Here is a 27,344-nt window from a genome sequence, read left to right on the forward strand (position 1 = left end):
ACTGCTAAGAGGTGTCTATTCGCTATTTTGCTAATCTTTCGTTCGCAATTTTGATAAGCTAAGATTCACTCCCAGTAGGTGGCGGCTTAGCGTGTGCAAAGCTGCTAAAAGCAGCTTGCGAGCGAACAACTCGGAATGACCCCCATTGCTCGCTGGATCTGTAACACGATTCAGCAGGCGCATTCTACGGCTGGATTGCCGTTACCAAATTCGGTAAAGGCCCATTCCACTAGGAAGGTGGGCTCTTCTTGGGCGGCTGCCCGAGGCGTCTCGGCGTTACAGCTTTGCCGAGCAGCTACCTGGTCGGGTTCAAACACTTTTGCAAAGTTCTATAAGTTTGATATCCAGGCTGATGAGGACCTTGTGTTTGCTCAGTCGGTGCTGCAGAGTCGTCCGCACACTCCCGCCCGGTCTGGAGCTTTGGTATAAACCCCATGGTCCTTACGGAGTCCCCAGCATCCTCTAGGACGTAAGAGAAAATAAGATTTTAAACCTACCGGTAAATCTTTTTCTCCTAGTCCGTAGAGGATGCTGGGCGCCCGTCTCAGTGCGGACTCTTTTCTGCATGGCTTGTATATAGTTATTGTTTACATAAGGGTTATGTTACAGTTGAAATCAGTCGTTGCCTGATACTGTTTTGTTCATACTGTTAACTGGTTGCGTATATTCCAGGTTATACGGTGTGGATGGTGTGGGCTGGTATGAATCTTGTCCTTGGATTAACAAAAATCCTTTCCTCGTACTGTCCGTCTCCTCTGGGCACAGTTCTCTAACTGAGGTCTGGAGGAGGGGCATAGAGGGAGGAGCCAGTGCACACCCATTCTAAAGTTTCTTTATAGTGCCTATGTCTCCTGCGAAGCCCGTCTATACCCCATGGTCCTTACGGAGTCCCCAGCATCCTCTACGGACTAGGAGAAAAAGATTTACTGGTAGGTTTAAAATCTTATTTTTTATTTATTTATTTTTATTTTTTTATTTATGTTTTTCTGCTGCGGGGTACACTGGGCTCCACAGGGAATGACATTGGGGTGTAGAGTAGGATCTTGATCCGAGGCACCAACAGTCTCAAAGCTTTGACCTTCTTCCCAGAATGACTAGCGCCGCCTCCTCCATAACCCCGCCTCCGTGCACAGGAGCTCAGTTTTTGTTAACCAGTCCAATGCAGTAGCAGACAAAAGAGACGACAACTGTTAGTAGCCACATACACCACATTCTCACGACAGGAGAAAGTGTCAGCGGCTAATGCCATACCAACCCAAAGAAGCTAAGTGCGTCAGGGTGGGCGCCCTGTGGAGCCCAGTGTACCTCGCAGAAAGAGATTTAACAAAGGTAAGTTCTTTACAATAAATTTCGTTTTCTGCTGGGTTCCACAGGGAATGATATTGGGAATGACATTGGGGATGTCATAAAGCAGTTCCTTATGGGAGGGGACGCACTGTAGCGGGCACAAGAACCCGGCGTCCAAAGGAAGCATCCTGGGAGGCAGAAGTATCAAAGGCATAGAACCTTATGAAACGTGTTCACTGAGGACCACGCATCCGCCTTGCACAATTGTTCAAGGGTCGCACCACGGCGGGCCGCCCAAGAAGGTCCAACAGACCGAGTAGAATGGGCCTTTATGGTAACAGGAGCTGGAAGGCCAGCCTGTACATAAGCATGTGCAATCACCATTCTAATCCATCTGGCAAGGGTCTGCTTGTGAGCAGGCCAACCACGTTTGTGAAAACCAAACAGAACAAAGAGAAAATCCGACTTCCTGATGGAGGCAGTTCTCTTCACGTAGCTACGGAGAGCCCGTACCACATCCAAAGACCGCTCTTTGGAAGACCATTCAGGAGAGGCAAAGGCCGGAACCACAATCTTCTGACTAAGGTGGAAAGAAGATACCACCTTAGGCAAATACCCGGGTTGTGTTCTAAGAACCGTACTATCACGGTGAAAAATCAGATATGTTGACCTACAAGATAAGGCACCTAAATCCGACACCCGTCTAGCAGAGGCAATAGCCAGCAGAAACAACACCTTAAGAGAAAGACACTTAAGGTCTGCAGATTCAAGAGGCTCAAACGGAGACCCTTGCAAGGCCTCCAAAACCACCGACAAGTCCCAAGGGGCCACAGGCGGAACATAGGGAGGTTGAATCCGCAACACACCCTGAGTGAACGTATGTACATCAGGTAACGTCGCAATTTTCATCTGGAACCAAACCGAAAAGGCAGAAATATGAACCTTGATGGAGTCCAGACGAAGGCCCAAATCCAGGCCCTGTTGTAGAAAGGCCAAAAGTTTGTCCGTACTACACTTGTAAGCATCATGATTGTTAGATGCGCGCCAAGAAAAGTAAGAATTCCAGACCCTATGGTAATTCCGAGTAGAAACCGGTTTCCGGGCCTTCAACGTAGTTTGAATGACCGCCTCAGAAAAACCTTTGGCCCTCAAGATGGAAGCTTCAAGAGCCACGCCGTCAAAGCCAACCAGGCTAAATCCTAATATACACAGGGGCCCTGAACAAGGAGATCTGGGCGCTGTGGAAGTAGAAGATGACGCTCTATCGAGAGACCCTGAAGGTCTGAGAACCAATGCCGTCTGGCAGCCACCACACTGCCTGCACGGATCCTCAAGATATCGGGTGCTCGTGCTGGTGCCGGAGGAAGCGGGGCATTGAAGAGAGGACGACCGCTGGCTGTCTGTGACAGGAAAACTTTTTTCCTGTCAACGCTGTCAGTTTGCTGTGGGCCTATTTTTAATGGGGGGCCATGAGCTGCAGCTCCACCCACCCCATTGTTAATCCGGCTCTGACTGTGGCATAATTTGAATTGAGGGTACTATCGATTGGCCATGCCCCTCCCCCTCGAGACCATACCCACTTTTTGGCAAGCGCTGTCACTATTTTGAATAAGAGGAAGGTGCAGCAATGCTCTTCCCGAGACAGGACACCTACCATTTGCAGCATGGGTCTTCAACCTGCGGCCCTCCAGCTGCTGTGGAACTACGCATCCCATCATGTCCTGCCTCAGTTTTAGCATACCTTAATAGCAAAACTGTGGCAGGGCATGCTGGGATGTGTAGTTTCACAGCAGCTGGGGGGTCACGGGTTGAAGACCAATGATTTACAGTAATGACACCACTGCTTGTCATTGCCTTTAGTAACCACATTAATATCTCCATACTTTCATTGGTTGTTATATATTTTGAAGTGAAACTGAACATTCTTTGCAATTAATATGAGGTGACAGTATTGAGAAGTAAGCATAAGAATCAGATTTTGTTCCAATAGTCCCCATTCCAGAAAATTACTCCTTTAGCACAACACTTCCACTTTTAATGTTTTTATCTGGACTTTTTGAGGGCTGTCATCAGACCTTCTGTAAAATAGCCATTTCTACCACCAAATTCAATTTGCTGGTTCTTTTGCATTTCACTCATCTTTATTATTCTCCGAAGGTTTTATTTATTTATTTATTTTTTATTACACTCTACTCAATAATTGCCTGGGTCTATGCAAAAGCCTCAATTTTCCAAGCAGCGCTCCTTGTAGTGGTCTATTCCAGTATATTGCTGACTTTGCTCAGTATGGATATATTTGTAGGGCTTACATTAAAAACTCTCCCCATAGTATTTTGACAAAGCAATACATTGGTGTGTGTAATTTTTTTTTTTTTTTCCCTCACAGGGAGGTTTCTCCATGTTAATCCAACTGCTGCCTATAATTTTATTGATACTTGTGTCCTTGCTTAGTCAATTAATGGTCTCCAACCTACCATATAGTTTGTATCCCAGATCGTAAGTAAATTTCTTTCTTTAAAACTCTGCATGTATAGGACTGTTTATTATACTTATTTACTGTATATATAAATTCAAATTTGCATAGCTCTCTTATCATTCCTACTCTTATTTAGAAGGATGTTTTAGAAGCATTTCAATTTACATTGAGCTGGGAACTAGGAAAGGGGTATCTGCAGTTGAACCAGTTCTTGATTAATAAGACGTTTTTACCTCCTCTCAGCAATAGGGGCAGCTCCTCTGCCATCTTACCCTTCTCATGGAAAATGGACGGTGAAGCCTTTCAGAAGGCAAAGCTTCATGTTGAGCAATAAGGATGGGGCCACACAGTGCGTTTTAGTGGGACCCGCTCGGCATGAAGGAGCCAGCACATGGGCTCCTATCCGGGCGTCCACATATATGCGGCGGCATCGCATCCACTGGACCCAACTGCAGCATGCTGCGGTTGAGCTGGATGATGGGACGGCTGGATTTTCAGGAGAACACATACATTTCAATATATGTATTCGCACAGTGTGGCGGTGTTCACTTGAAGACCAGTCGTGGCACTGACCAGATGCCTTTTTGCAAATCCACATAGCACGCTATGTGTGGTCCAAACCTAACTGTTAAAACTCCATTATTATTTAGAAGTCCCTACACATAAAAACATATACTGTATACTAAAAACTGAGCTGTGCTAAACTGGAGTTTAGAATGAAGTAATGCAGCATATTTTAGTTGTGGTTGTACTTTCAGGCTGTGGTTGTAATTACATCTGTGATGCATCAGCCCCAAGGTATAATCAAATGTGAAGTACAGTTTTGAAACTGATAAGCTTCTTCTTGCACTTCGCCTGTACTTTGTAGAGCAGACGTGCATTCAGACACATAAGACTGTTGCATAAAATAGAGAATATTGTCAACAATGGAGCTAGGGTGTACGCACCAATTGTGAGTAGACCGTACACAATTTTCCTGAATTTATCCGTCACCTGTCAGTTACACTAAAAGCTGGTAGCTAGAGATTTATCTTGGTAAGGAACATTGAGGGAGCTGTAGGAAGCAGTGAAAAGAGTGGAGAAGTAAGTCAGTGCAGAAGTTATACCTGGCAACCAATCGGCTGTTATGTATAATTTTATACAATGCACTTGATAAATGCTACCTCAAAACTGATTGGCTACTATTGGCAGCTTCTCCACCTGCCCACTTCTACACTCTTTTCACTGCTCCATACATCTATTCCATAATGTTCTCTATTTTCAGATGGTGACCACAAAACAGACTGAATATGGGTCCATGGAAAGCTCCTGTTTATAAGAACAAAATAATAAAAGAAAGTCTGCTGAAATGATAATAATCTGAGCCATTAAAGAAAACGGGTGCATAGGAAGAAAATGCTCTAACATACAGCAGCCATCAGAAACTTGCCATGCATTATCTGAACTGCCCTTGAAAAAGAACCAAATCTGATTGGTTCCCATAAGTTACAGCACCTCTTAATTCTCTGTACCAATTTATGTAGGTGTTCTCTGATAATTATTATGATAGAAACCAGGGTATTACATAAACTAATATAAATGTAGTGATAAAGATAAATGTCGCAATAAACCCCTCTCGATGCCTTTCTTGTTACTTGTTCAATACCACCATAAAAATGTGCTTCAGGCTGCCAAGAGATCAGTAGTGAGATTTTCTTCATTTCTCTAACGTCCTAAGTGGATGCTGGGGACTCCGTAAGGACCATGGGGATTAGCGGCTCCGCAGGAGACTGGGCACAAAGTAAAAAGCTTTAGGACTACCTGGTGTGCACTGGCTCCTCCCCCTATGACCCTCCTCCAAGCCTCAGTTAAGATTTTGTGCCCGAACGAGAAGGGTGCAATCTAGGTGGCTCTCCTGAGCTGCTTAGAGAAAAAGTTTAAAGTAGGTTTTTTACTTTCAGTGAGACCTGCTGGCAACAGGCTCACTGCATCGAGGGACTAAGGGGAGAAGAAGCGAACTCACCTGCGTGCAGAGTGGATTGGGCTTCTTAGGCTACTGGACATTAGCTCCAGAGGGACGATCACAGGCCCAGCCATGGATGGGTCCCGGAGCCGCGCCGCCGTCCCCCTTACAGAGCCAGAAGACTGAAGAGTCCGGAAAATCGGCGGCAGAAGACGTCCTGTCTTCATTAAGGTAGCGCACAGCACCGCAGCTGTTCGCCATTGCTCTCAGCACACTTCACACTCCGGTCACTGAGGGTGCAGGGCGCTGGGGGGGGGCGCCCTGAGACGCAATAGAAATACCTTTTTTTGGCTAAAAATACATCACATATAGCTCCTGGGCTATATGGATGTATTTAACCCCTGCCTAAATTACAATAAAAAAGCGGGAGAAAGGCTGCCGAAAGGGGGCGGAGCCTATCTCCTCAGCACACTGGCGCCATTTTTTCCTCACAGCTCCGTTGGAGGAAGGCTCCCTGACTCTCCCCTGCAGTCCTGCACTACAGAAACAGGGTAAAACAAGAGAGGGGGGGCATAAAATTGGCATATAAAGATATACAGCAGCTATATTAGGGAAAAACACTTATATAAGGTTATCCCTGTATATATATATAGCGCTCTGGTGTGTGCTGGCAAACTCTCCCTCTGTCTCCCCAAAGGGCTAGTGGGGTCCTGTCCTCTATCAGAGCATTCCCTGTGTGTGTGCGGTGTGTCGGTACGTTGTGTCGACATGTATGAGGAGGAAAATGGTGTGGAGGCGGAGCAATTGCCTGTGTTAGTGATGTCACCCTCTAGGGAGTCGACACCTGACTGGATGATCTTATGGAAAGAATTACGTGATAGTGTCAGCACTTTACAAAAGTCTGTTGACGACATGAGACAGCCGGATAATCAGTTAATACAGGCGTCTCAAACACCGTCAGGGGCTCTAAAGCGCCCGTTACATCAGGTCGATACAGACACAGACACGGACACTGACTCCAGTGTCGACGGTGAAGAAACAAACGTATTTTCCAGTAGGGCTACACGTTACATGATCACGGCAATGAAGGAGGTTTTGAACATTTCTGATACTACAAGTACCACAAAAAAGGGTATTATGTGGGGTGTGAAAAAACTACCCGTAGTTTTTCCTGAATCAGATGAATTAAATGAGGTGTGTGATGAAGCGTGGGTTTCCCCCGATAAAAAACTGCTAATTTCTAAAAAATTATTGGCATTATACCCTTTCCCGCCAGAGGTTAGGGCGCGCTGGGAAACACCCCCTAGGGTGGATAAGGCGCTCACACGCTTATCAAAACAAGTGGCGTTACCGTCTCCTGATACGGCCGCCCTCAAGGAACCAGCTGATAGGAAGCTGGAAAATGTCCTAAAAAGTATATACACACATACTGGTATTATACTGCGACCAGCAATCGCCTCAGCCTGGATGTGCAGTGCTTGGGGTGGCTTGGTCGGATTCCCTGACTGAAAATATTGATACCCTGGACAGGGACAATATATTATTGACTATAGAGCGTTTAAAAGATGCGTTTCTATATATGCGAGATGCACAGAGGGATATTTGCACTCTGGCATCAAGAGTAAGTGCGATGTCCATTTCTGCCAGAAGAGGATTATGGACGCGACAGTGGTCAGGGGATGCGGATTCCAAACGGCATATGGAAGTATTGCCGTATAAAGGGGAGGAGTTATTTGGGGTCGGTCTATCGGACTTGGTGACCACGGCAACGGCCGGGAAATCCACCTTTCTACCCCAAGTCACCTCGCAGCAGAAAAAGATACCGTCTCTTCAGGCTCAGTCCTTTCGTCCCCATAAGGGCAAGCGGGCAAAAGGCCACTCATATCTGCCCCGGGGCAGAGGAAGGGGAAAAAGACTGCAGCAGACAGCCTCTTCCCACGAACAGAAGCCCTCCCCCGCTTCTGCCAAGTCCTCAGCATGACGCTGGGGCCTTACAAGCGGACTCAGGCACGGTGGGGGCCCGTCTCAAGATTTTCAGCGCGCAGTGGGCTCACTCGCAAGTGGACCCCTGGATCCTGCAGGTAGTATCTCAGGGGTACAAATTGGAATTCGAGACGTCTCCCCCTCGCCGGTTCCTGAAGTCTGCTTTACCAACGTCTCCCCCCGACAGGGAGGCGATATTGGAAGCCATTCACAAGCTGTATTCCCAGCAGGTGATAATCAAGGTACCCCTCCTACAACAGGGAAAGGGGTATTATTCCACGCTGTTTGTGGTACCGAAGCCGGACGGCTCGGTGAGACCCATTTTAAATCTGAAATCCTTGAACACTTACATAAGAAGGTTCAAGTTCAAGATGGAGTCACTCAGAGCAATGATAGCGAACCTGGAAGAAGGGGACTATATGGTGTCTCTGGACATCAAGGATGCTTACCTCCATGTCCCAATTTGCCCTTCTCACCAAGGGTACCTCAGGTTTGTGGTACAGAACTGTCATTATCAGTTTCAGACGCTGCCGTTTGGATTGTCCACGGCACCCCGGGTCTTTACCAAGGTAATGGCCGAAATGATGATTCTTCTTCGAAGAAAAGGCGTCTTAATTATCCCTTACTTGGACGATCTCCTGATAAGGGCAAGGTCCAGAGAACAGTTAGAGGTCGGAGTAGCACTATCTCAAATAGTACTACGACAGCACGGTTGGATTCTAAATATTCCAAAATCGCAGCTGATTCCGACGACACGTCTGCTGTTCCTAGGGATGATTCTGGACACAGTACAGAAAAAGGTGTTTCTCCCGGAGGAGAAAGCCAGGGAGTTATCCGACCTAGTCAGGAACCTCCTAAGACCAGGCCAGGTGTCAGTGCATCAATGCACAAAGGTCCTTGGAAAGATGGTGGCTTCTTACGAAGCGATTCCATTCGGCAGATTCCACGCAAGAACTTTTCAGTGGGATCTGCTGGACAAATGGTCCGGATCGCATCTTCAAATGCATCAGCGGATAACCCTGTCTCCAAGGACAAGGGTGTCTCTCCTGTGGTGGTTACAGAGTGCTCATCTCCTAGAGGGCCGCAGATTCGGCATTCAGGATTGGGTCCTGGTGACCACGGATGCCAGCCTGAGAGGCTGGGGAGCAGTCACACAGGGAAGAAATTTCCAGGGCTTGTGGTCAAGCATGGAAACGTCACTTCACATAAATATCCTGGAACTAAGGGCCATTTACAATGCCCTAAGTCAGGCAAGACCTCTGCTTCAGGGTCAGTCGGTGTTGATCCAGTCGGACAACATCACGGCAGTCGCCCACGTAAACAGACAGGGCGGCACAAGAAGCAGGAGGGCAATGACGGAAGTTGCAAGGATTCTTCGCTGGGCGGAAAATCATGTGATAGCACTGTCAGCAGTGTTCATTCCGGGAGTGGACAACTGGGAAGCAGACTTCCTCAGCAGACACGATCTCCACCCGGGGGAGTGGGGACTTCACCCAGAAGTCTTCCACATGATTGTGAACCGTTGGGAAAAACCAAAGGTGGACATGATGGCGTCCCGCCTCAACAAAAAACTGGACAGATATTGCGCCAGGTCAAGGGACCCTCAGGCAATAGCTGTGGACGCTCTGGTAACACCGTGGGTGTACCGATCAGTGTATGTGTTCCCTCCTCTGCCTCGCATACCCAAGGTATTGAGAATCATAAGAAGGAGAGAAGTAAAGACTATACTCGTGGCTCCGGATTGGCCAAGAAGGACTTGGTACCCGGAACTTCAAGAGATGCTCACGGAAGACCCGTGGCCTCTACCTCTAAGAAAGGACCTGCTCCAGCAGGGACCATGTCTGTTTGAAGACTTACCGCGGCTGCGTTTGACGGCATGGCGGTTGAACGCCGGATCCTGAAGGAAAAAGGCATTCCGGATGAAGTCATCCCTACCCCGATCAAAGCCAGGAAGGATGTAACTGTGCAACATTATCACCGTATTTGGCGTAAATATGTTGCGTGGTGTGAGGCCAGGAAGGCCCCTACAGAGGAATTTCAACTGGGTCGTTTCCTGCATTTCCTGCAAACAGGACTGTCTATGGGCCTAAAATTAGGGTCCATTAAGGTTCAAATTTCGGCCCTGTCAATATTCTTCCAAAAAGAACTAGCTTCAGTTCCTGAAGTTCAGACGTTTGTCAAGGGGGTACTGCATATACAGCCTCCTTTTGTGCCTCCAGTGGCACCTTGGGATCTCAATGTAGTTTTGGGATTCCTAAAATCACATTGGTTTGAACCACTCACCACTGTGGACTTAAAATATCTCACATGGAAAGTGGTAATGATGTTAGCCCTGGCTTCAGCCAGGCGTGTATCAGAATTGGCGGCTTTATCCTATAAAAGCCCTTACCTAATTTTTCATACGGATAGGGCAGAATTGAGGACTCAATTTCTTCCTAAGGTGGTTTCAGCATTTCACTTAAACCAGCCTATTGTGGTGCCTGCGGCTACTAGGGACTTGGAGCATTCCAAGTTGCTAGACGTAGTCAGGGCCCTGAAAATATATGTTTCCAGGACGGCTGGAGTCAGAAAATCTGACTCGCTGTTTATCCTGTATGCACCCAACAAGCTGGGTGCTCCTGCTTCTAAGCAGACGATTGCTCATTGGATTTGTAGTACAATTCAGCTTGCACATTCTGTGGCAGGCCTGCCACAGCCAAAATCTGTAAAAGCCCATTCCACACGGAAAGTGGGCTCATCTTGGGCGGCTGCCCGAGGGGTCTCGGCTTTACAACTTTGCCGAGCAGCTACTTGGTCAGGGGCAAACACGTTTGCTAAATTCTACAAATTTGATACCTTGGCTGAGGAGGACCTGGAGTTCTCTCATTCGGTGCTGCAGAGTCATCCGCACTCTCCCGCCCGTTTGGGAGCTTTGGTATAATCCCCATGGTCCTTACGGAGTCCCCAGCATCCACTTAGGACGTTAGAGAAAATAAGAATTTACTTACCGATAATTCTATTTCTCATAGTCCGTAGTGGATGCTGGGCGCCCATCCCAAGTGCGGATTGTCTGCAATACTTGTACATAGTTATTGTTACAAAAATCGGGTTATTATTGTTGTGAGCCATCTTTTCAGAGGCTCCTTTGTTATCATGCTGTTAACTGGGTTCAGATCACAAGTTGTACGGTGTGATTGGTGTGGCTGGTTTGAGTCTTACCCGGGATTCAAAATCCTTCCTTATTGTGTACGCTCGTCCGGGCACAGTATCCTAACTGAGGCTTGGAGGAGGGTCATAGGGGGAGGAGCCAGTGCACACCAGGTAGTCCTAAAGCTTTTACTTTGTGCCCAGTCTCCTGCGGAGCCGCTAATCCCCATGGTCCTTACGGAGTCCCCAGCATCCACTACGGACTATGAGAAATAGAATTATCGGTAAGTAAATTCTTATTATTCTGCTGGTCAACAGTAAGATGTGGTTTATAGCTGAAATTGAAATAATTACCCATTATATATAGTACATGGCAAGGAGACTGGTTCAAGCAGATATGGGAGCTTTAGGTTTATTTAATTTGGCTACACCAAGTAATTCCTAATTACAATTTGAGGCACTACGAGTAACTGTTACAATATTAGCACTACTAAGAACATTTTCTTAGAAAATATTATTTAGACCAAGTTGGTTTTTCTCTTTATCCACTGCTTTTCTCTTGCCCAACTTCAACTTAATCTATCCTCAGTAGGCTACGCAGCATGAGATGCCTGGCACGAGTGAGCCTCCAGATCTCCTGCTAGCATTGGGCATCTTGTTTTTGCTGAAAATGCGTTATATTCGCAATGGTACTAAGGACGCATCAGGAGACTGTGCTAATTAATTTGAAATGTGACTTGTATATTGTGTGTGACTATGTACACAGCGCACAGCAGAACTTGTAAAAAAAGAAAAGCCACAGCTGCTGCATTGTAGCACTTTGTATGCAGATTCAGATACTCTGTCGCACCCAAATATACAAGTGTCGCACACCAAGTTAATCCATACCGTCTCCTGGTGTGTCTTAGCTGCGTTCTACAAAAAAGACTCCGAATGCTAGCATAGTCTCAAGTCCTGGCGTGATGAGAGGAGCTGTTTGGCGTGACTGCAGCACTGATGTATGAGGACACATCTGTACAGTATATTATCTTATGAACTCCATAAACCAAGACCATATAAAAGCAATGCAGATCTTTTTATGCTGTTTAAATATGTTCTTTTTATGTAGGCAATTCACAACATGGCATTCTGGTTACATTCTTGTTTCCATTGTTTTGAAATAAAAACATTGTTAAAATAAGAAGATAAAATGACCATTCTCAAGAAAAGATTATTAGAACAGGTGACAAACGCCATCAAAATACCCTCGTAATGAAGCATCAAGTGTTACATTTTTCCCTTTACTCTTTGACAGATGTGAGATGAAGAGGTTTTCCATAGTACATTCTGTTGTAGGCGCTGCTCTCTGTTTAGTGGGGATATTGCTCCGTTTTTGTATCTGTTGACAAACCGTACAGTCATTGCCAGTCATGTTTGTGATGTCTCTCTCTTCACAGGGGTTTAGGGCAAACTATAAAACGTGTGACAGAAAACCTTCAGGTAGCTTATTATGTCAACAAGGATTTTAAGTCTGAATATAGTGGTATGATGCTACAGAAGCTGGAAAAGAACATAGAAGAGGATTATGTGGCTAATGTGCGGAATAACTGTTGGCGAGAGAAACAACAGAGTAAGTCTGTTACTCGTATTCACTTTGCAGCACAGTAGTAGGCCATTTGTCAGAATGCCAGTTACTCACTTTTAATTGTATTTTTAGTTTGTTTATTTTTTAATATAGACATATACTTTCAATAAAGGGTAAATGTGCATAAGTGTATGTGTGTATATATACAGGGAGTTCAAAATGTCCCTCCGCACTGAGCAATGTCGGTCTACAAATATACAAGATAACATATAACATTTGTTTAGGAGGTGTAGTTTGGTTTCCACCTCATCCTTGCAGGTGTGAACTCAAGGTGGATGTCTCCTATAGTTGGTACAGGTTGTTATGCTGCGGAACCAACGCGTTTCGTCCACTATGGGACTTCATCAGGGGTGACATTTTATTAAAAGGGTATACAAACCTAAAGGGATCATCCCTACATATTAACTAAGGGATTACCCATGCAACACATGTAATAGCCACCTAAGTTATTTTAGCAGAATCAAGTACTGACCATGTGAAAGACAAGTCATAAAAAATATCTAAGCCGCTATTATAAAATGTAACCTACTATAATAAAGATAAGCAGATTCTACAAGATATGGTATTGGCAATGTCCAAACTTAGGAAGGACCTGGGGCAGTACGGTTGGTGTAATGGTTAGCATTACTGCCTCACAGCACTGAGGTCATGGGTTTGATCCCCACCATGGCCCTAGGTATGTGGAGTTTGTATATTCTCCCAGTGCTCACGTGGGTTTCCTCTGGGTACTCCGGTTTCCTCCCACAATCCAAAAATATACTGGTAGGTTAATTGGCTCCCAACAAAATTAACCCTAGCGTGAATGTGCATGAATATACATGTGGTAGGGAATATACTGTAGATTGTTATCTCCCATGGGGCAGGGACTGATGTGAATTGTCAAATATTCTCTGTACAGCGCTGCAGAATATGTGTGCGCTATATAAATAACTGGTAATAATAAGGACCTAAATTAAGGATTTGTTTCACGAGTAGTCCCTATAAGTGAATGATCGCCAAATCACCAACTGGGAGAGTGAAGTCTTTCTTACTGCAGTGTAAAGTTGGGTACACACTTGTCCAATCATCCAGAGATCCAACTCCCAACCAGACTGTTGACGCAGTTTTACTGGAGACCTAGGTCACAGATATTACAGTGTTTGCGTACACACCTGTTCAATTCTGCTGTAGATCTGCAATCTGCTAAAACCATCTGCTGAAAGGATTATGTCACCGTACACACTCTTCCAATCTTTGGCAGACCGACTGCCACTCGCACATAGGGTTAATCATCAAAGTTGATGATGATGACCACCACCTCTATGCAGACAAAAACATCATACACTTATCTCCATGCAGAACATCGGCCACGACGTTAGCATAAAGATGTAGACACGTCTGCATCTGACTCAGACCCACTATGCTCAATTGCTTTTTTCTTAAGGATCATGTGTTCATGCACGCCCCCATAAAGGCTGTACTGCTTAAGGGATGAAGAACTGGACTAACCAGTCGCAGGAGCATACACCCTTCTGTATTGGTCAGGTGATCAGCCATCAGGTCTCCTGATTTTTCTTTCAGCAGATTTAAAAATGTAAAAAATTGTTGACATGACCAGGATTGGATAACACAAGAGGTCATGTGAGCTTACACATTCTACCAATGTTGGACCAGTAGGAGGTTGGAGGTCAGATTGGTTGAGAATTGTACAAGTGTATACCCAGCTTTAGGCTACATAGATTACAGTCCCCATATTCTGTCTGGAGATTCACCTAGATAATAGCAGGTGTGTGTGCATACACTTGTGGTAATGTTACTGTCTCTAGAGAGATGGCTACTAATCTTCCTGGAATCCTTTATAAGGGAGCTGGTCACTCTGTGTGCAGATACAGGCATTCTGTTCAGGTGTGTCGGTGATTGTAGTTTATCGTAGTGTGGTAGTCCCATGCTGGTATCAAGAGTGCACTGTTCAGTGTCCACCAGCAGTGGGTGGTTGTGTAGGGGGTAAGCCATTCATCACCAGAAGCAAATCTGCCAAGCTTAATATGTCTGCAATATCCTGGGCGAGTCTGGTGCTGGCGGGTAAACTGATCAGAGAAGTTTGCTATTGCCTTCTTCAGACGCTGTGTGTGGTAGGAGAGGCAGTAAAAGCTTTAAAGTTCTTAGATCATGACTAAAACGACCTACACCTGTGCATATATAAGATTTCAATAAACTCATTTGCACAGGCAAATCTGTTTGGAAATCCTCCTGTGTTCCTATAGACCAGTGATGGCTAACCTTGACACTCCAGCTGTTGTTGAACTACATATCCCAGCATGCCCTGCTACAGTTTTGTTATTTGGCCATGCTAAAACTGATGCAGGGCATGCTGGGATGTGTAGTTCAACAACAGCTGGAGTGTCGAGGTTAGCCATCACTGCTATAGACATTACATTCAAGTAGAAATGTTGGTTATTGTCACATTTTAATGATCTCTGCCCATACAGAAGGGGGATTTGTAACGATCATGTGACTCAGTGTTAAGCGAGGCCTTATTTGTATATTTGAACACATAGGGGGTAATTCAGAGTTGATCGCAGCAACAAATTTGTCAGCAGTTGGGCAAAACCATGTGCACTGCAGGTGTGGCAGATATAACATTTGCAGAGAGAGTTAGATTTGGGTGGGTTATTTTTTTTCTGTGCAGGGTAAATACTGGCTGCTTTATTTTTACACTGCAATTTGGATTTCAGTTTGAACACACCCCATCAAAATCTTAACTCTCTCTGCACATGTTATATCTGCCCCCCCCCCCCCCCCCTGCAGTGCACATGGGTTTGCCCAACTGCTAACAAATTTGCTGCTGCGATCAACTCTGAATTACCCTCATAGTTTTATGTTCTGATACATTTATCTGTTTTCTTAGTTGATAGGTGTATCACAGGTATTGTTTCTCTAGCATCCATAAGGGATATTGGGGAAACTAGTACAAAGGGGTATAGACGGGTTCCAAAGGAGCCGGTGCACTTTAAATTTCTTCAACTGGATGTGCTGGCTCCTCCCCTCTCTGCATCCTCCCACAGGCAGTTTTAGAAAAAAGTGCCCCCAGGAGAGGATGCACATCTCTGCAGCTCCAGAGAGTTTTCTTCAATTTCTTTTAAAACTTTTATTATTTTCGGTATGCTGTCTGGGCAACAGCATGCCTGCGCCGTGGGAGTTAGGGAGGAAGGGGCGGTCACCGGCCTTACGGGGTGCAAAGCCGCTTCCCCGCTGCAGTACCACCATCCTGTGGGGTTGTTGTTCAGCGGTGCACTGCGCCTTGGCTGTCACAACCGCAGCATGCTGCACACCCCTTACGCTGCCTGAAGGTGACATCGGTGGCGAGTACAAACTCGGGGCCCCGCTAGGGGGGTCCTCCGGTTCAAAGTGCGGCTGACTACGGGCGCGGCGTACGGGACCCTAGATCCCCCGTGTGTAAACTGGCACAAAATTGCTTGACTAGCACTTGTGTGATATTTTAAGCTGTGTGGGAGACTTTGCCAATATAAAAAATTTGTGCAGCTCTGGCGTCATTGGAGGGGGCAGAGCTTCCTCAGAGCTGGACTTGGGGCGTTTTGGCGCCTTCCTCTGCTTACTGCAGCCATCTATAGCACACACACAGCGCTTCCTGCCTCACAGACACGCTGGAAAATTGGTACAGGATGTAGCAAAGGTGGAGAGCCGCTTGTGTACACTATCCTGAGCATATTTAGGACTGCATTTGTTAGTGTTTACTGTGTTTTACAGAGCTGACAGCCTCACTGGGGCTGTGCAGCTCAGTGTGCTGGTATCATCCCTCTCTCTGTGTCTCCTGTCACATACAGTAGGGCAGGCTTGCATTAGAACGGTCTGTGTGTCTGTGTATGTTTTTATACTTACTGTAATATATGGGTAAGCACAAGCTGTGCAGTGTATGTCACACCAGATTCCCTCCATTATCTAATGACTGTTTCCTGTGAACAATGCAGTCAATCTTCACAAATCAGTGAAGGGGCTGGGAGAGAGGGTCCCGAGCCCCATTGGTTTGGGTCTCTTAAGACTATGATGTCAAATATGTCATCTCAGCTCACTGCTAATGTGCAGAAAATTCAGCTACTGCAACAAGCTGTTGCAGATTTAGCTGCTAGGGCTGATGCACAGCCCCTCTCTCTCATGCAGGTCCACAGAAGCGTGGTTTACTTGCGCTGCTATCTGATACTGATGATGATATACAAGATGATGGGGATGACCTGGATCCCGTTAGTGGGGATCCCAATTCCACTCGGGGTATTGAACCCCTCATTTTGGCTATAAGGGATGTGTTAAAGCTCCCTCTAAAGGACACTGCGTCACAGCAGTCGTTTTTCTTTGTACAAAACAAGCCCAATGTCACTTTCCCTGATTCTCCAGAGTTAGATGACTTATTCAAACAGGCCTGGAAAAATACAGACAAAAAATTCCAAGTGTCCAAAAAGTTTTTGCGCACTTTCCCATTTGCTCCTGAAGGTAGAAAATTTTGGGAGGAACCCCCTGGCGTGGATGTCTCGGTCTCTCGCCTGTCTAAGAAGGCAGTGCTACCTGCCCCGGGCTCCTTTACCATGAAGGATCATGGGGATCGGAAGATAGAGACTACCCTAAAGTCTATATACACTGCAGCCGGCCTCTCTCAAAGACCGGTCATTGCGGGTTGCTGGTTGACCCATGCTATTCATTGTTGGGCCAGTCAAATTCAGGGGGGTCTCTCGGGGGATATGCCCTTAGTTACTATGGTAGCCCTACTGAAGCACATTCAGGACACTACTCGTGTCCTCTGTGATTCTCTCAAGGAGATGGGGAACATTAATGATCGGACGTCTGTCATGGCAGTGTCAGCACGCAGGGCCTTTGTGGTTGCTTCAGTGGATTGTGGACGCAGAATCCAAACGTAGGAACGGCTTTTTGGGGTTAAATTGGATACCTGGATTTCCAAAGTTACGGCTGGGAAATCCACGTTTCTCCCCTCCGGGGATCCCGCCGGCGAGATGCTCCTATCCGGGGCCATCTGTCCAGTCCTTTCGGTCTCACAGGTTTTGATCGAAGGCCAGAGGTGCCTCCAATGCGGCTAAAGTCACCAGAGGTAAGTCCAGAAAACCTGCAAGCACCAGCTCTCAGGAACAGTCCAGCGGTTCTGCTTCCACTAAGGCCTCAGCATGACGGTGCCCACCCACCGCGGGGGGATCTCTCGAGGTGGGAGCTTGACTGCGTCACTTCAGCAGCGTCTGGAAGACCTTCTGCCAGGATGCCTGGGTCAGAGAGCTGGTTTCTCAGAACTGCGAGCTGGAGCTCGACAGTACTTCCTTCCCCCCCAGGATTTCCCTCCTGTGGTGGCTACAGTCCTCCAATCTCCTGGAAGGTCATAGTTTCAGGATTGGACCCTCCTCACGACGGATGCCAGTCTACGAGGATGGGGAGCTGTCAGCCAAGGGGCAGTTCCTGGGCAGGTGGTCAGCCCACGAGTCACTCCTTCCGATCAAAATTCTGGAACTTTGGGCGATCTACAATGCTCTGCTTCAGGCCTCTCCTCTGCTCAGGGTTCATGCGATCCAGGTACAGTCGGACAACGCCATGGCGGTGGCGTATATCAATCGACAAGGAGGGACAAAAAGCAGAACCTGCATGCGAGCGGTGTCCTCTGGGCAGAAAGAAATGCAAGAGCCACGTCCGCAATCTTCACTCCGTGTGTGGACAACTGGGAGGCGGACTTCCTGAGTCGTTACGATCTCCACCCGGGGGAGTGGGGGCTCCACCATCTGGTGTTCCAGCAGATCATCGATCGGTGGGGTTGCCCACAAATAGACATCATGGCTTCTCGTCTCAACAAGAAGTTTCCCTGGTATTACTCACGGACCAGGGACCATCAGGCGAGGGCAGTGGACGCTCTGGCGTCGTCGTGGCCGTACCGGCTGGTCTACCTGTTTCCTCCGATTCCATTGCTCCCAAGGGTACTAAAGCGAATCTGGAATCGGGGTCCAGGCAATTCTGATTGCCCCAGATTGGCCTCGGAGGGCGTGGTATGCGGATCTTGTGGACATGTCCGTCGAAGACCCTTGGCCTCTACCACTAAGAAGAGATCTTCTGCAACAAGGACCGTTCGTCTGCCTGGACTTCGTTTGACGGCATGGAGGTTGAGCGGAACATCCTAGCTCACAAGGGCCTTTCCAAAAAGGTTATTGCTACCATGGTTCAGGCCAGGAAACCTGTGACGTCAACACTATCATCATATCTGGAGGAGATATGTATCTTGGTGCAAGGAACGCAAGTATCCGCCTGCTGAGTTTCACTTGGGACGTTTCCTGCAGGCTGATGTGGATAAGGACTTACGTCTGAGTTCTATTAAGGTCCAGATTTCAACCCTCTCCATTTTCTTCCAGAAGAAATTGGCAGTATTGCCAGAAGTTCAGACCTTCTTTCAAGGAGTACTCCACATACAACCACCTTTTGTGCCGCCTACGGCACCCTGGGATTTGGATGTAGTGTTGGCATTTCTACAGTTCTCCTGGTTTGAACCCCTGATGACGGTAGAAGACAAGTACCTCACGTGGAAGACGCTGATGTTACTGGCCCTGGCTTCTGCTCGACGTGTCTCAGAATTGGAGGCCTTATCGTGTAAAAGTCTGTACTTGGTCTTTTTACAAGGACAGAGCGGAGCTCCGGACTAGACAGCAGTTCCTGCCGAAGGTTGTCTCCATGTTTCATCGGAATCAACCTATTGTGGTTCCGTCCAGTTCTGATGCTTCTGCTCCTCCGGAGGCATTGGATGCTGTGCATGCCTTGAAGATCTATGTCAAGCGCACAGCTTGGGTCAGAAAAACGGATTCCTTGTTCGTGCTCTATGATGCACAGAAAAAAGGTTGTCCTGTTTCAAAGCAGACCATTGCTCGCTGGATTAGGCTTACTATCCAACAGGCCTATGTGTCGGCAGCCTTACCTGTTCCTAAGTCTCTGTAGGCCCACTCTACAAGATCAGTGGGCTCTTACTGGGCGGCTGCCCGTGGAGTTTCGGCCTCGCAACTATGCTGAGCTGCTACCTGGTCAGGGAAGAACACTTTTGTGATGTTCTACAAGTTTGATACCCTGGCCAAAGAGGATACCCAGTTTTGGCAGGCGGTGCTGCAGCAGTCTCCACACGTTTCCACCCGTTCTGGAAGCTTTGGGGAGTCGAATACAAAGAACCAAGAAGAGAGAAATTGGAAAAAAGACTCTTTTGTGGGGGCACTCTAATTCAGAGGTTACAGTATAATTTGTAAAATACTGATAGGAACAATTTAATTGGTGAAAATTATGTTCAATGAGTGACCATATGTGAACAAAATAGCTTGGCGAAAATATGGATGAATTAAATTATTCGTGATCTCAAATATCACAATCTGCAAATTGCCGGAAGTAGAATTCTGTGGTGCTTTTGTCACCATGATCCTGCATGGTATCTCTTCTGTAATGTATGACCATCATTCATTCTGCTAATATCCATTACGGATCTTTATAGACGCAGAGAATTTAAATCATTGGTCACGCGAATCCAAATGTCGGATAGCATAAAGTTGAGTGCCACTGTGTCCAATAGCTAATATATTGCAGTACCAGGGTGTTCAAAGGAGGTCTCCCGTCCTAGTACTGACCCGGCCTTTCACTGCTTATTTTCCAAGTTCAGAAGAGATTGGGCATCTCCAGTGAAGTGTGACCGCAATTATTAGGCTCCTCTCTTTGGTCACTCCAAATATATGCCATGTGGCTACTATATGTTGGGGATAAAGAGCATATGTAATCTGTAACACACGGGTTACAAACATAAGAGATTACATGCAATCAGCTGATTAATCAGCATGTGACACGGCGGTCACTGAAGTTGATTATATATGTGCAATCACTTAATTAATCAGTTATTCAGCATGTGACATGACAGTCACAGGAGAGACATTAATAGGTTTAAGGATAATATATGTGGGAAAAATTCATATATACCACATGCCCTCACAAATGGGGTTACCTTATGCCTAAAAAAAATTTTTTATAATTAGCGTGCAATCAGCTGATAAATCAGTATGTGACACGGCGGTCACCAAAAGGGAATTAAATGCGTACAATCACCTTATTAATCAACAGCTGATTAATCAGCAAGTGACACGGCGGTCACAGAAAGATAATGATAAGTGCAATCACTTAATTATTCATCATGTGACACAGCAGTCACAGAAGAAACATAAATAGGTTTTAGGGATAATATATGTGGGAAAATTCATGTATGCCACATACCATCACAAATGGATTTACCTTGTACCTGAGCTTAGCACAGGTCACCAGTACGGCCGTACCAGATTGGCTTAATGCCTAATTCAATTTATACTGTAAGAGACAGCGTGTAATTATGGCATAGTAGCAGACAAAAGGACATATGTCAAAAGGATACCAGCTCTTCCTAGTTAACCCCTCAGGGCCACAAAAAAAAAAGGGAGGGGGGGGGGGAAGGGGAAGGTTCGTATCACAGCAGGTTATGTATAAATCTGCAGGGAGTGCTCATGACATCTTGTTGTAAGGCTGATTGGAAGTTAGTTGCTGTAATAAACAGTTGTATCTTAATTAGCAACTGGGAGGCTGAACATGTATAAGATGTCTCTAATGTTCAGAGTTCTATATGGAAACTGTTGCAAGATAAGATAGTGTCAAATAGCTGTTAAGCCAGAAGATTCCAGCTTTACAAATTCATACAGTGGAGTTGCATAAGTGTGGTGTGAATGAGTTTCACATTGGTGTGGGGTATATACGATACCGGTGCTGGTATTGGCGCTGTCCGTCCTGCCTTTGGCCGTGCAGAGGCTCCGGAGACTGCAGCGGCGTATGTCCGTAGTCTCGCTCCAAGAGAGCGGTGGTTTGGGGCCGTTGCCTGGTGATCGTCTAAGCGTTCCGGCTAGCGCGGTCACGTGTGCGCATCACGTGATCGCAGGGTCCTGACGTACGTTTCGCAGGGTAAGCTTGATCACAGGGCGTAGTGTGATCACTGAGGGTTCCAGTTTATGTAGAGCAGGGCTCATAGCTGATTGGATAATCTTTTTGATGGACACACTGATCCACCAATCTTAGTCAGTTATGTTAGTTTCCCAGATTGACACTATTAACAGTTCGGCGGCTAGTATTTGCTTGTAATCAATTAAACACACAGATATATATTGTGTATGTATGGATTTACCTGGGCATACTTTATAAGGTGGAAAGAAAAATGATTGTTTAGTTATATAGTGCTAGTAGTGAACTTTATTAATAGTTGGTTGTTAAGTAGCAGTGACATCATTAAATAGAGGATAGAGGTGTGGTCTAAGTGTTGATGAGTCTTTAGGAAAGTATATAATATAAATTAAATTTAGTGGTGCTGATTAATGAGAGGGATAAGAAATGGGAGGCAGAGTAGAGGGGATATGTGGGATAGAGAGGAGAGTGAAAAAAGGAAAGTGAGGGGAGGGGTTATGGATCGAGAGCAAGAGTTGGGAAAAGATTGCACTTGTATGTGATTGTAATGAATTAATTTAAGAGGGCAGATGTAATAAATGTGAGAAGAGCCCGTGGTGAAAAAGATGATGTATTGTGTGAAATTGAGTAAAGGTGGTGAAAGAGTGAATCATAAGCTATTTTTGGAAAATAGGATGTTTTAAAAGAATTTTATAAACATATATTTTATGTAGATTAGCCGGAACTGGAAAGGGAAACTAAATTGGATAAAAAAGGGGTTTTAATATGATGACATTAATTCAGGTATACCCCATAATTTATGTTTTCATTCATGCCTGTTGGGTATAGGGATCCCATCTTAAAGATCCATTCACTCTCTCTTTTCAGTAGGTTCTCAGTTAGATTACCTCCTCGTATTCCGAGTTTGATTTTCTCCAAGCCAAAGATTTTGAGCTCCTCCCAGCTATTTTCATGATAGGTGTAAAAATGGCGAGCGACTGATGTTAGTTGTTTCATCTTGGCCTTGTCTGAGATGGCATTACGTATGGATCCTACATGTTCTAGGACTCGCTGTTTAAGTGGACGAGTTGTCATGCCGATGTATTTTTGGTTACAGCTACATTTTAAGCAATAAATAACACCTTCCGTTTGACAGTTAAAGTAGTCTGTTATTTGTATCAACTTCCCAAATTTATCTTCTATTTCCTTCGTCGGATCAATATATTTGCAGGCTTTGCATTTACCGCAGGGATATGTTCCGGTGGCTATTGGTCTTTTAGTAGGGAGTTTTTGAAAATGACTGCATACAAGCCTGTCTTTAAGGTTTTTGGATCTGCGCCAACTCATGGCAACCTTGGGACCCAGGTTTTTTGATAGGGTGGAGTCCCCTTCGTACTAGTTTCCCCAATATCCCTTATGGATGCTAGAGAAAATAGAATTTTAATACCTACCGGTAAATCCTTTTCTCGTAGTCCATAAGGGATATTGGGCGCACGCCTCAGTACGTTGACTTTTCTGCAGGTTCTTGTTCTGTAGTTACCTGTTCAGCTGTTGTTGTTACCAACCATTGCTGGTTGTTTGTGTTATGGTGTGCTGGTGTGTAAATCTCACCACCTTTTGTTGTATTGTTCCTTCTCTTATATATGTCCTTTCTCCTTCGGGCACGTTTTTTACCTAAAACTGCCTGTGGGAGGGGGCACAGAGGGGAGGAGCTAGTTTCCCCAATATCCCTTATGGACTACGAGAAAAGGATTTACTGGTAGGTATTAAAATCCTATTTTTTGACCACTTTAGTGTATTTTGAGAGTTCTTGTAAGTGATGGATGCACTGCTAATGATTGTTGGTCATATTCATAGTCTTTTGTTATTGCAATGGCCAGTATTCAAATATTCATAGTTTGAGAGACTTTAAAAAAAAAAAACCTCAATCTTAAAGAGAAGATAATATTTGTAGGATAGCAGTATAGCATGAACATAAATAGATTATAAATTAACATTCTTTATCCAGATAGTCTGCAGCGTTATATTATTGTCCAAGGGGTATATTCAATTGCAGTCGAAGGCTGCCATCTGTCGGAAAGTTGGCAGTTTTCAACTTTTTTAGGTCGGAAGGAGTTCCGACCTACTCAATATACCCCAAAATTATCCGACTTGTCGGAAAAGCACATGGATTGGCGGAATAGCCGCCGATCCACGTGCTTATGTTGGAAACTGGGCCAAATCAGACAAATACATGTCGGAATGGATCTGACTTTAATTGAACATACCCCCCAAATCTAGCAACATGGATTAATTGTAGATGAATGCGTGTTTGGGTATTACCAACAGAAAGGTGGTAACAACTCCTTATATTTGCTCATAGCCTGAATGTTTTATGATATGCCACATACATTCTCTTGTGCTAGAAAGCCTAGATTAGAAAGCCATAAAACAGATTTTGCAGGTTACCTTGCACAACTCATTATATTGTCTCTACCCAGTGTTTTTCTTGTCTCACTGTGTATGTTTTTGAGGTGAAAAGAATGTTAATCTGAAAAATGAAACTCTTCACAAACATGCAATTTACTATTCTGAAGAAAGTGTTCTTGTCTTCTCAGAAGCTGATTTAATACATGCAGCAAAAGTTTATCGGGATGAAAGACTAAGAGAGAAAGCAGAGACAGTATCTATGGAAAACTGTAGAGAACTTCATCGACTAACCTCAATCTATCGAGGTGGATGATGGACCAACAGTAGTGTCTACATACTTTCATGCCTGTAATATAAGAACTATTCATATTATTGTAAGCATCAATGTGGGGAGCAAAATGTGACCCATCCTTCAAGCTAATGTGGCTCCTCATTTACGTCCTGCAGTAACTTGAAGTTCACAGTCCATTGTTTTGTTTGGGTTTTTTTTGCCTGTTTTGCCTTCATTCCACATAAATGGTAATTAATATAGGAGTGTAAAATGTACATATATAGCACCTTGAACCATGATTTTTTGGGGGGTTCATGTGTCATGTAAATTTTTCACAAAATTGTAATGTATATAAGAGCTAATGGATTTATATGTAAATTGTCACTTTTTCTTCCAGTACTTTGAAAACTTAATTAATAGGAATCGACTACCAAAAAAAGTTTTAATTAATTATTTCAAACAATTTGGCAATTTAATTACTGCTGTGTCTCTCTTCATTACAGTACTAAATAATTGTCAATGCGTTAAATAAGAGAGACCACAAGCACTATGCTGCAGTTAGCTCCCGTCTCCAGTACTGCATCATATTACATGCTATATTATTGTTTTTATGGGTTGTGCCCACAGAATAGACAATTTATCATATGCCATCCTCCGGTTATTTCTAAAGTCTAGATCTATAACTATTTCAAAGCAAAACCCTTTTGCCTCATTAGTTTGAAATTTAGTAAAATACACATTTACTATCCGTAGCTGGAGTATGATGGACTCAACAATAGGAGATACTGGGGCAACAGCACCGTAATTCTTTACATTCCTTTCTGTGTTCTTTAATTAAAAGTCAAGTCATTTAACACAGTTTTAACATTTTATTTGTGCAGTAAGTCTTCTAAGTAGAGTTGTATGGCACTTTGTTAGGATAAATAATATATGTGTAAACAGGCAAGTAATAACCAAAATTTAGCTTGTTATGGGCTTACCTACTGCACCATACAAGTTAACTTCTGATTTAGTTGTACCACACAAGTCTCTTAAATGACAACTTATATTAGCTTACAGATACTGAACGTTGCTTATGAATGTTGCTGAAAGATGCAAATCTGCCTAAAAAAAATAGAAACCAATTGGATATTTGCTATCATTGTCTATTTTTGCTGAAGATAGACCATGCTTACACACTTTAAAGCCATTGGTGACTGAGAGTTTAGTGCAGATTGGGTCTACAGTAGGTTGGCTAATAACCCTCACTGTGCCTTTTTCGACCCCATGTTCATACATCACTTCTCCCTCAGCTGTTTACTATTTCTATGTTCTTTTTAAACACATTCCAGCATTTAGAACAGTGGTTCCAAAACTCGGTCCTCAAAGAGAACTAAGGGGGGTATTCAATTTGTGCCGTTTTTTCAACTTGTTGAAAAAACTGAATTTTTAGCCAGTTTGCAGGTTGAATTCACATACAACCTATTCAAAGCTTGGCCTGATTTTTCGACCCAGACAGAGACGCTTACAATGGGATGCGGCTCTGTACACTATTGGCGTGACTAAGTGGCCGGATCGCCTAGTCACACCTGCGACTAGGCAGGCATAAATAAGGAAAGCTCCATCTGTGCTAAAGCTTATCAAAATGAAATAGAGGTGATGTTGCTAGCAACCAATCAGATTCTGTCGATCATTTTCTAGAATGCAATAGTGAAACGATAGAATCTGATTGGATGCTATGGGCAACATAACCTCTTTTCATTTTTAGAAGAGTAAATTTACCCCTACCAGTCCAGGTTTTAAAGATCTCCATGGCTCAGCACAGATAGTTAACGCAAAGGTACTGAGGTACTAATTAAGTCACCTGTGGCCAAGCATGGATATACTTTAAACCTGGACCATTAGGAGTTCTTGAGGATAAAGTTTGGGAACCACTGATTTAGAATTCAGGTGGTTATATTTTTGCCAGTAGTGACTTAAACTAAAAAAATCCATTCCTTTTTTATTTTAATTGAGTGGATGTAACTGTATTAAGGCAGATGTGCAATAATTTCATAGATAGTGTGTTATCTATGTATCAGAAGAATTAGCTATGTTTTTGTGTCCCGTATAAAGACTGCAAATATAATGCATATGATGACTTTGAAACTTGTCAAAAAAAAACCAAAAGGAACCCCTAATGATTAAGGTGTACACCCTTTTATCTAGCATCATCTGAACCTTTACGCCCCACCAGTTAAAAAAAAAGTATAGTTAAATCTCTCCAGCATCCTTTGAGTACCATCCTGTTTGATAAAGCATACATTTGTTCTTTAAAAAAAGAAAAAAATATTTAAGTGGACCCGAGGCGCTCCTATTTGCATTATGCTTGAATAATATGATGGTTGTGATGCAGTTGATTAATATACATGCTCTAAAACGGGTTGGGGTCGGGTGACCGGTGGTCCGGATTCCTTCAGTTAACATACCGACACCGGGATCCCGTCTGCCAGGGTGCAAGCATGGGGGAGAGTGCAACAAAGCCTGCGCTCACCACGCAGCGGGTTTGGTGTCTCGCAGCTCTTGCCTCAGGTTCTATTCCCACTCTATGGGTGTTGTGGATACCCACGAGTGGGAATAGCCCTGGGCCCCCTGCTGGCATCCCGACCACAAGTCACCTGCCTAAATCTCCTCTAAAACAATAGGAACATTTACGCATGTAAGGAATGATCAAGGTGAATCCGTACAGCTTTGTACCATAAATAAACCCTGTACTAAATCCCCTTTCTTCCAATAATCGGGAGCCACGTCAATCCATTCCCCAATATTCGCTCAGTTTGCCAGTGTACCAGCATATTTGCATGAGCAGAAAGATAACCTGAGACTCTATAGCAAGTTATCAGCTGCCTTATGAAAGGATCGACCAGTTGGATACACAGCTATAAAGGCAGCTTGTTTATACAGTTACACACACAAATCTATAAATGTTAACTAAGTTACAAACACACATATTGAAACAGATGGTTATAGAATAGTTGTAATTGATTAACAAATACATTTAATAAAACAAAGTAGATTTTCTTTAAAGAAATTCCATTAAAGCTTTGTGGTGCTGCTTTAAAAGTCAAAGTAGTTACCATTTCTGTTCACCAGTCAGACATAGGCAATATCCGTGATTGCAGCTCTTTATTAGTCATACCGTTTAAGGGTAGCCAAATCTAGTTTATTCTATTATGTACACCAGTGGTACCAAACTGGGTGTCTCAGGACTGCAGGGGAGCTCTGTGTTGGTGATCCAGGACCAATTCAA

General features: G+C 44.6%; 1 protein-coding gene and 1 pseudogene across 1 annotated transcript in view; one reads left to right on the forward strand and one right to left on the reverse strand.

Moving 5' to 3' along the window:
• Positions 1-24,930, forward strand: part of DNAJB14 (DnaJ heat shock protein family (Hsp40) member B14) — an 81,570-nt gene extending 56,640 nt beyond the window's left edge. The window contains exons 6-8 of the mRNA XM_063918568.1: positions 3,674-3,783; positions 12,251-12,423; positions 23,994-24,930. Of these exons, the coding sequence (XP_063774638.1) occupies positions 3,674-3,783; positions 12,251-12,423; positions 23,994-24,118 (408 nt within the window). The 3' untranslated portion in view covers positions 24,119-24,930. The remainder of the gene's footprint in view (positions 1-3,673; positions 3,784-12,250; positions 12,424-23,993) is intronic.
• Positions 20,026-20,145, reverse strand: LOC134936465 (5S ribosomal RNA; annotated as a pseudogene).
• Positions 24,931-27,344: the final 2,414 nt, after the last annotated feature.

The sequence above is a fragment of the Pseudophryne corroboree genome, chromosome 1, assembly GCF_028390025.1.
Source record: "Pseudophryne corroboree isolate aPseCor3 chromosome 1, aPseCor3.hap2, whole genome shotgun sequence".
NCBI lineage: Eukaryota > Metazoa > Chordata > Amphibia > Anura > Myobatrachidae > Pseudophryne > Pseudophryne corroboree.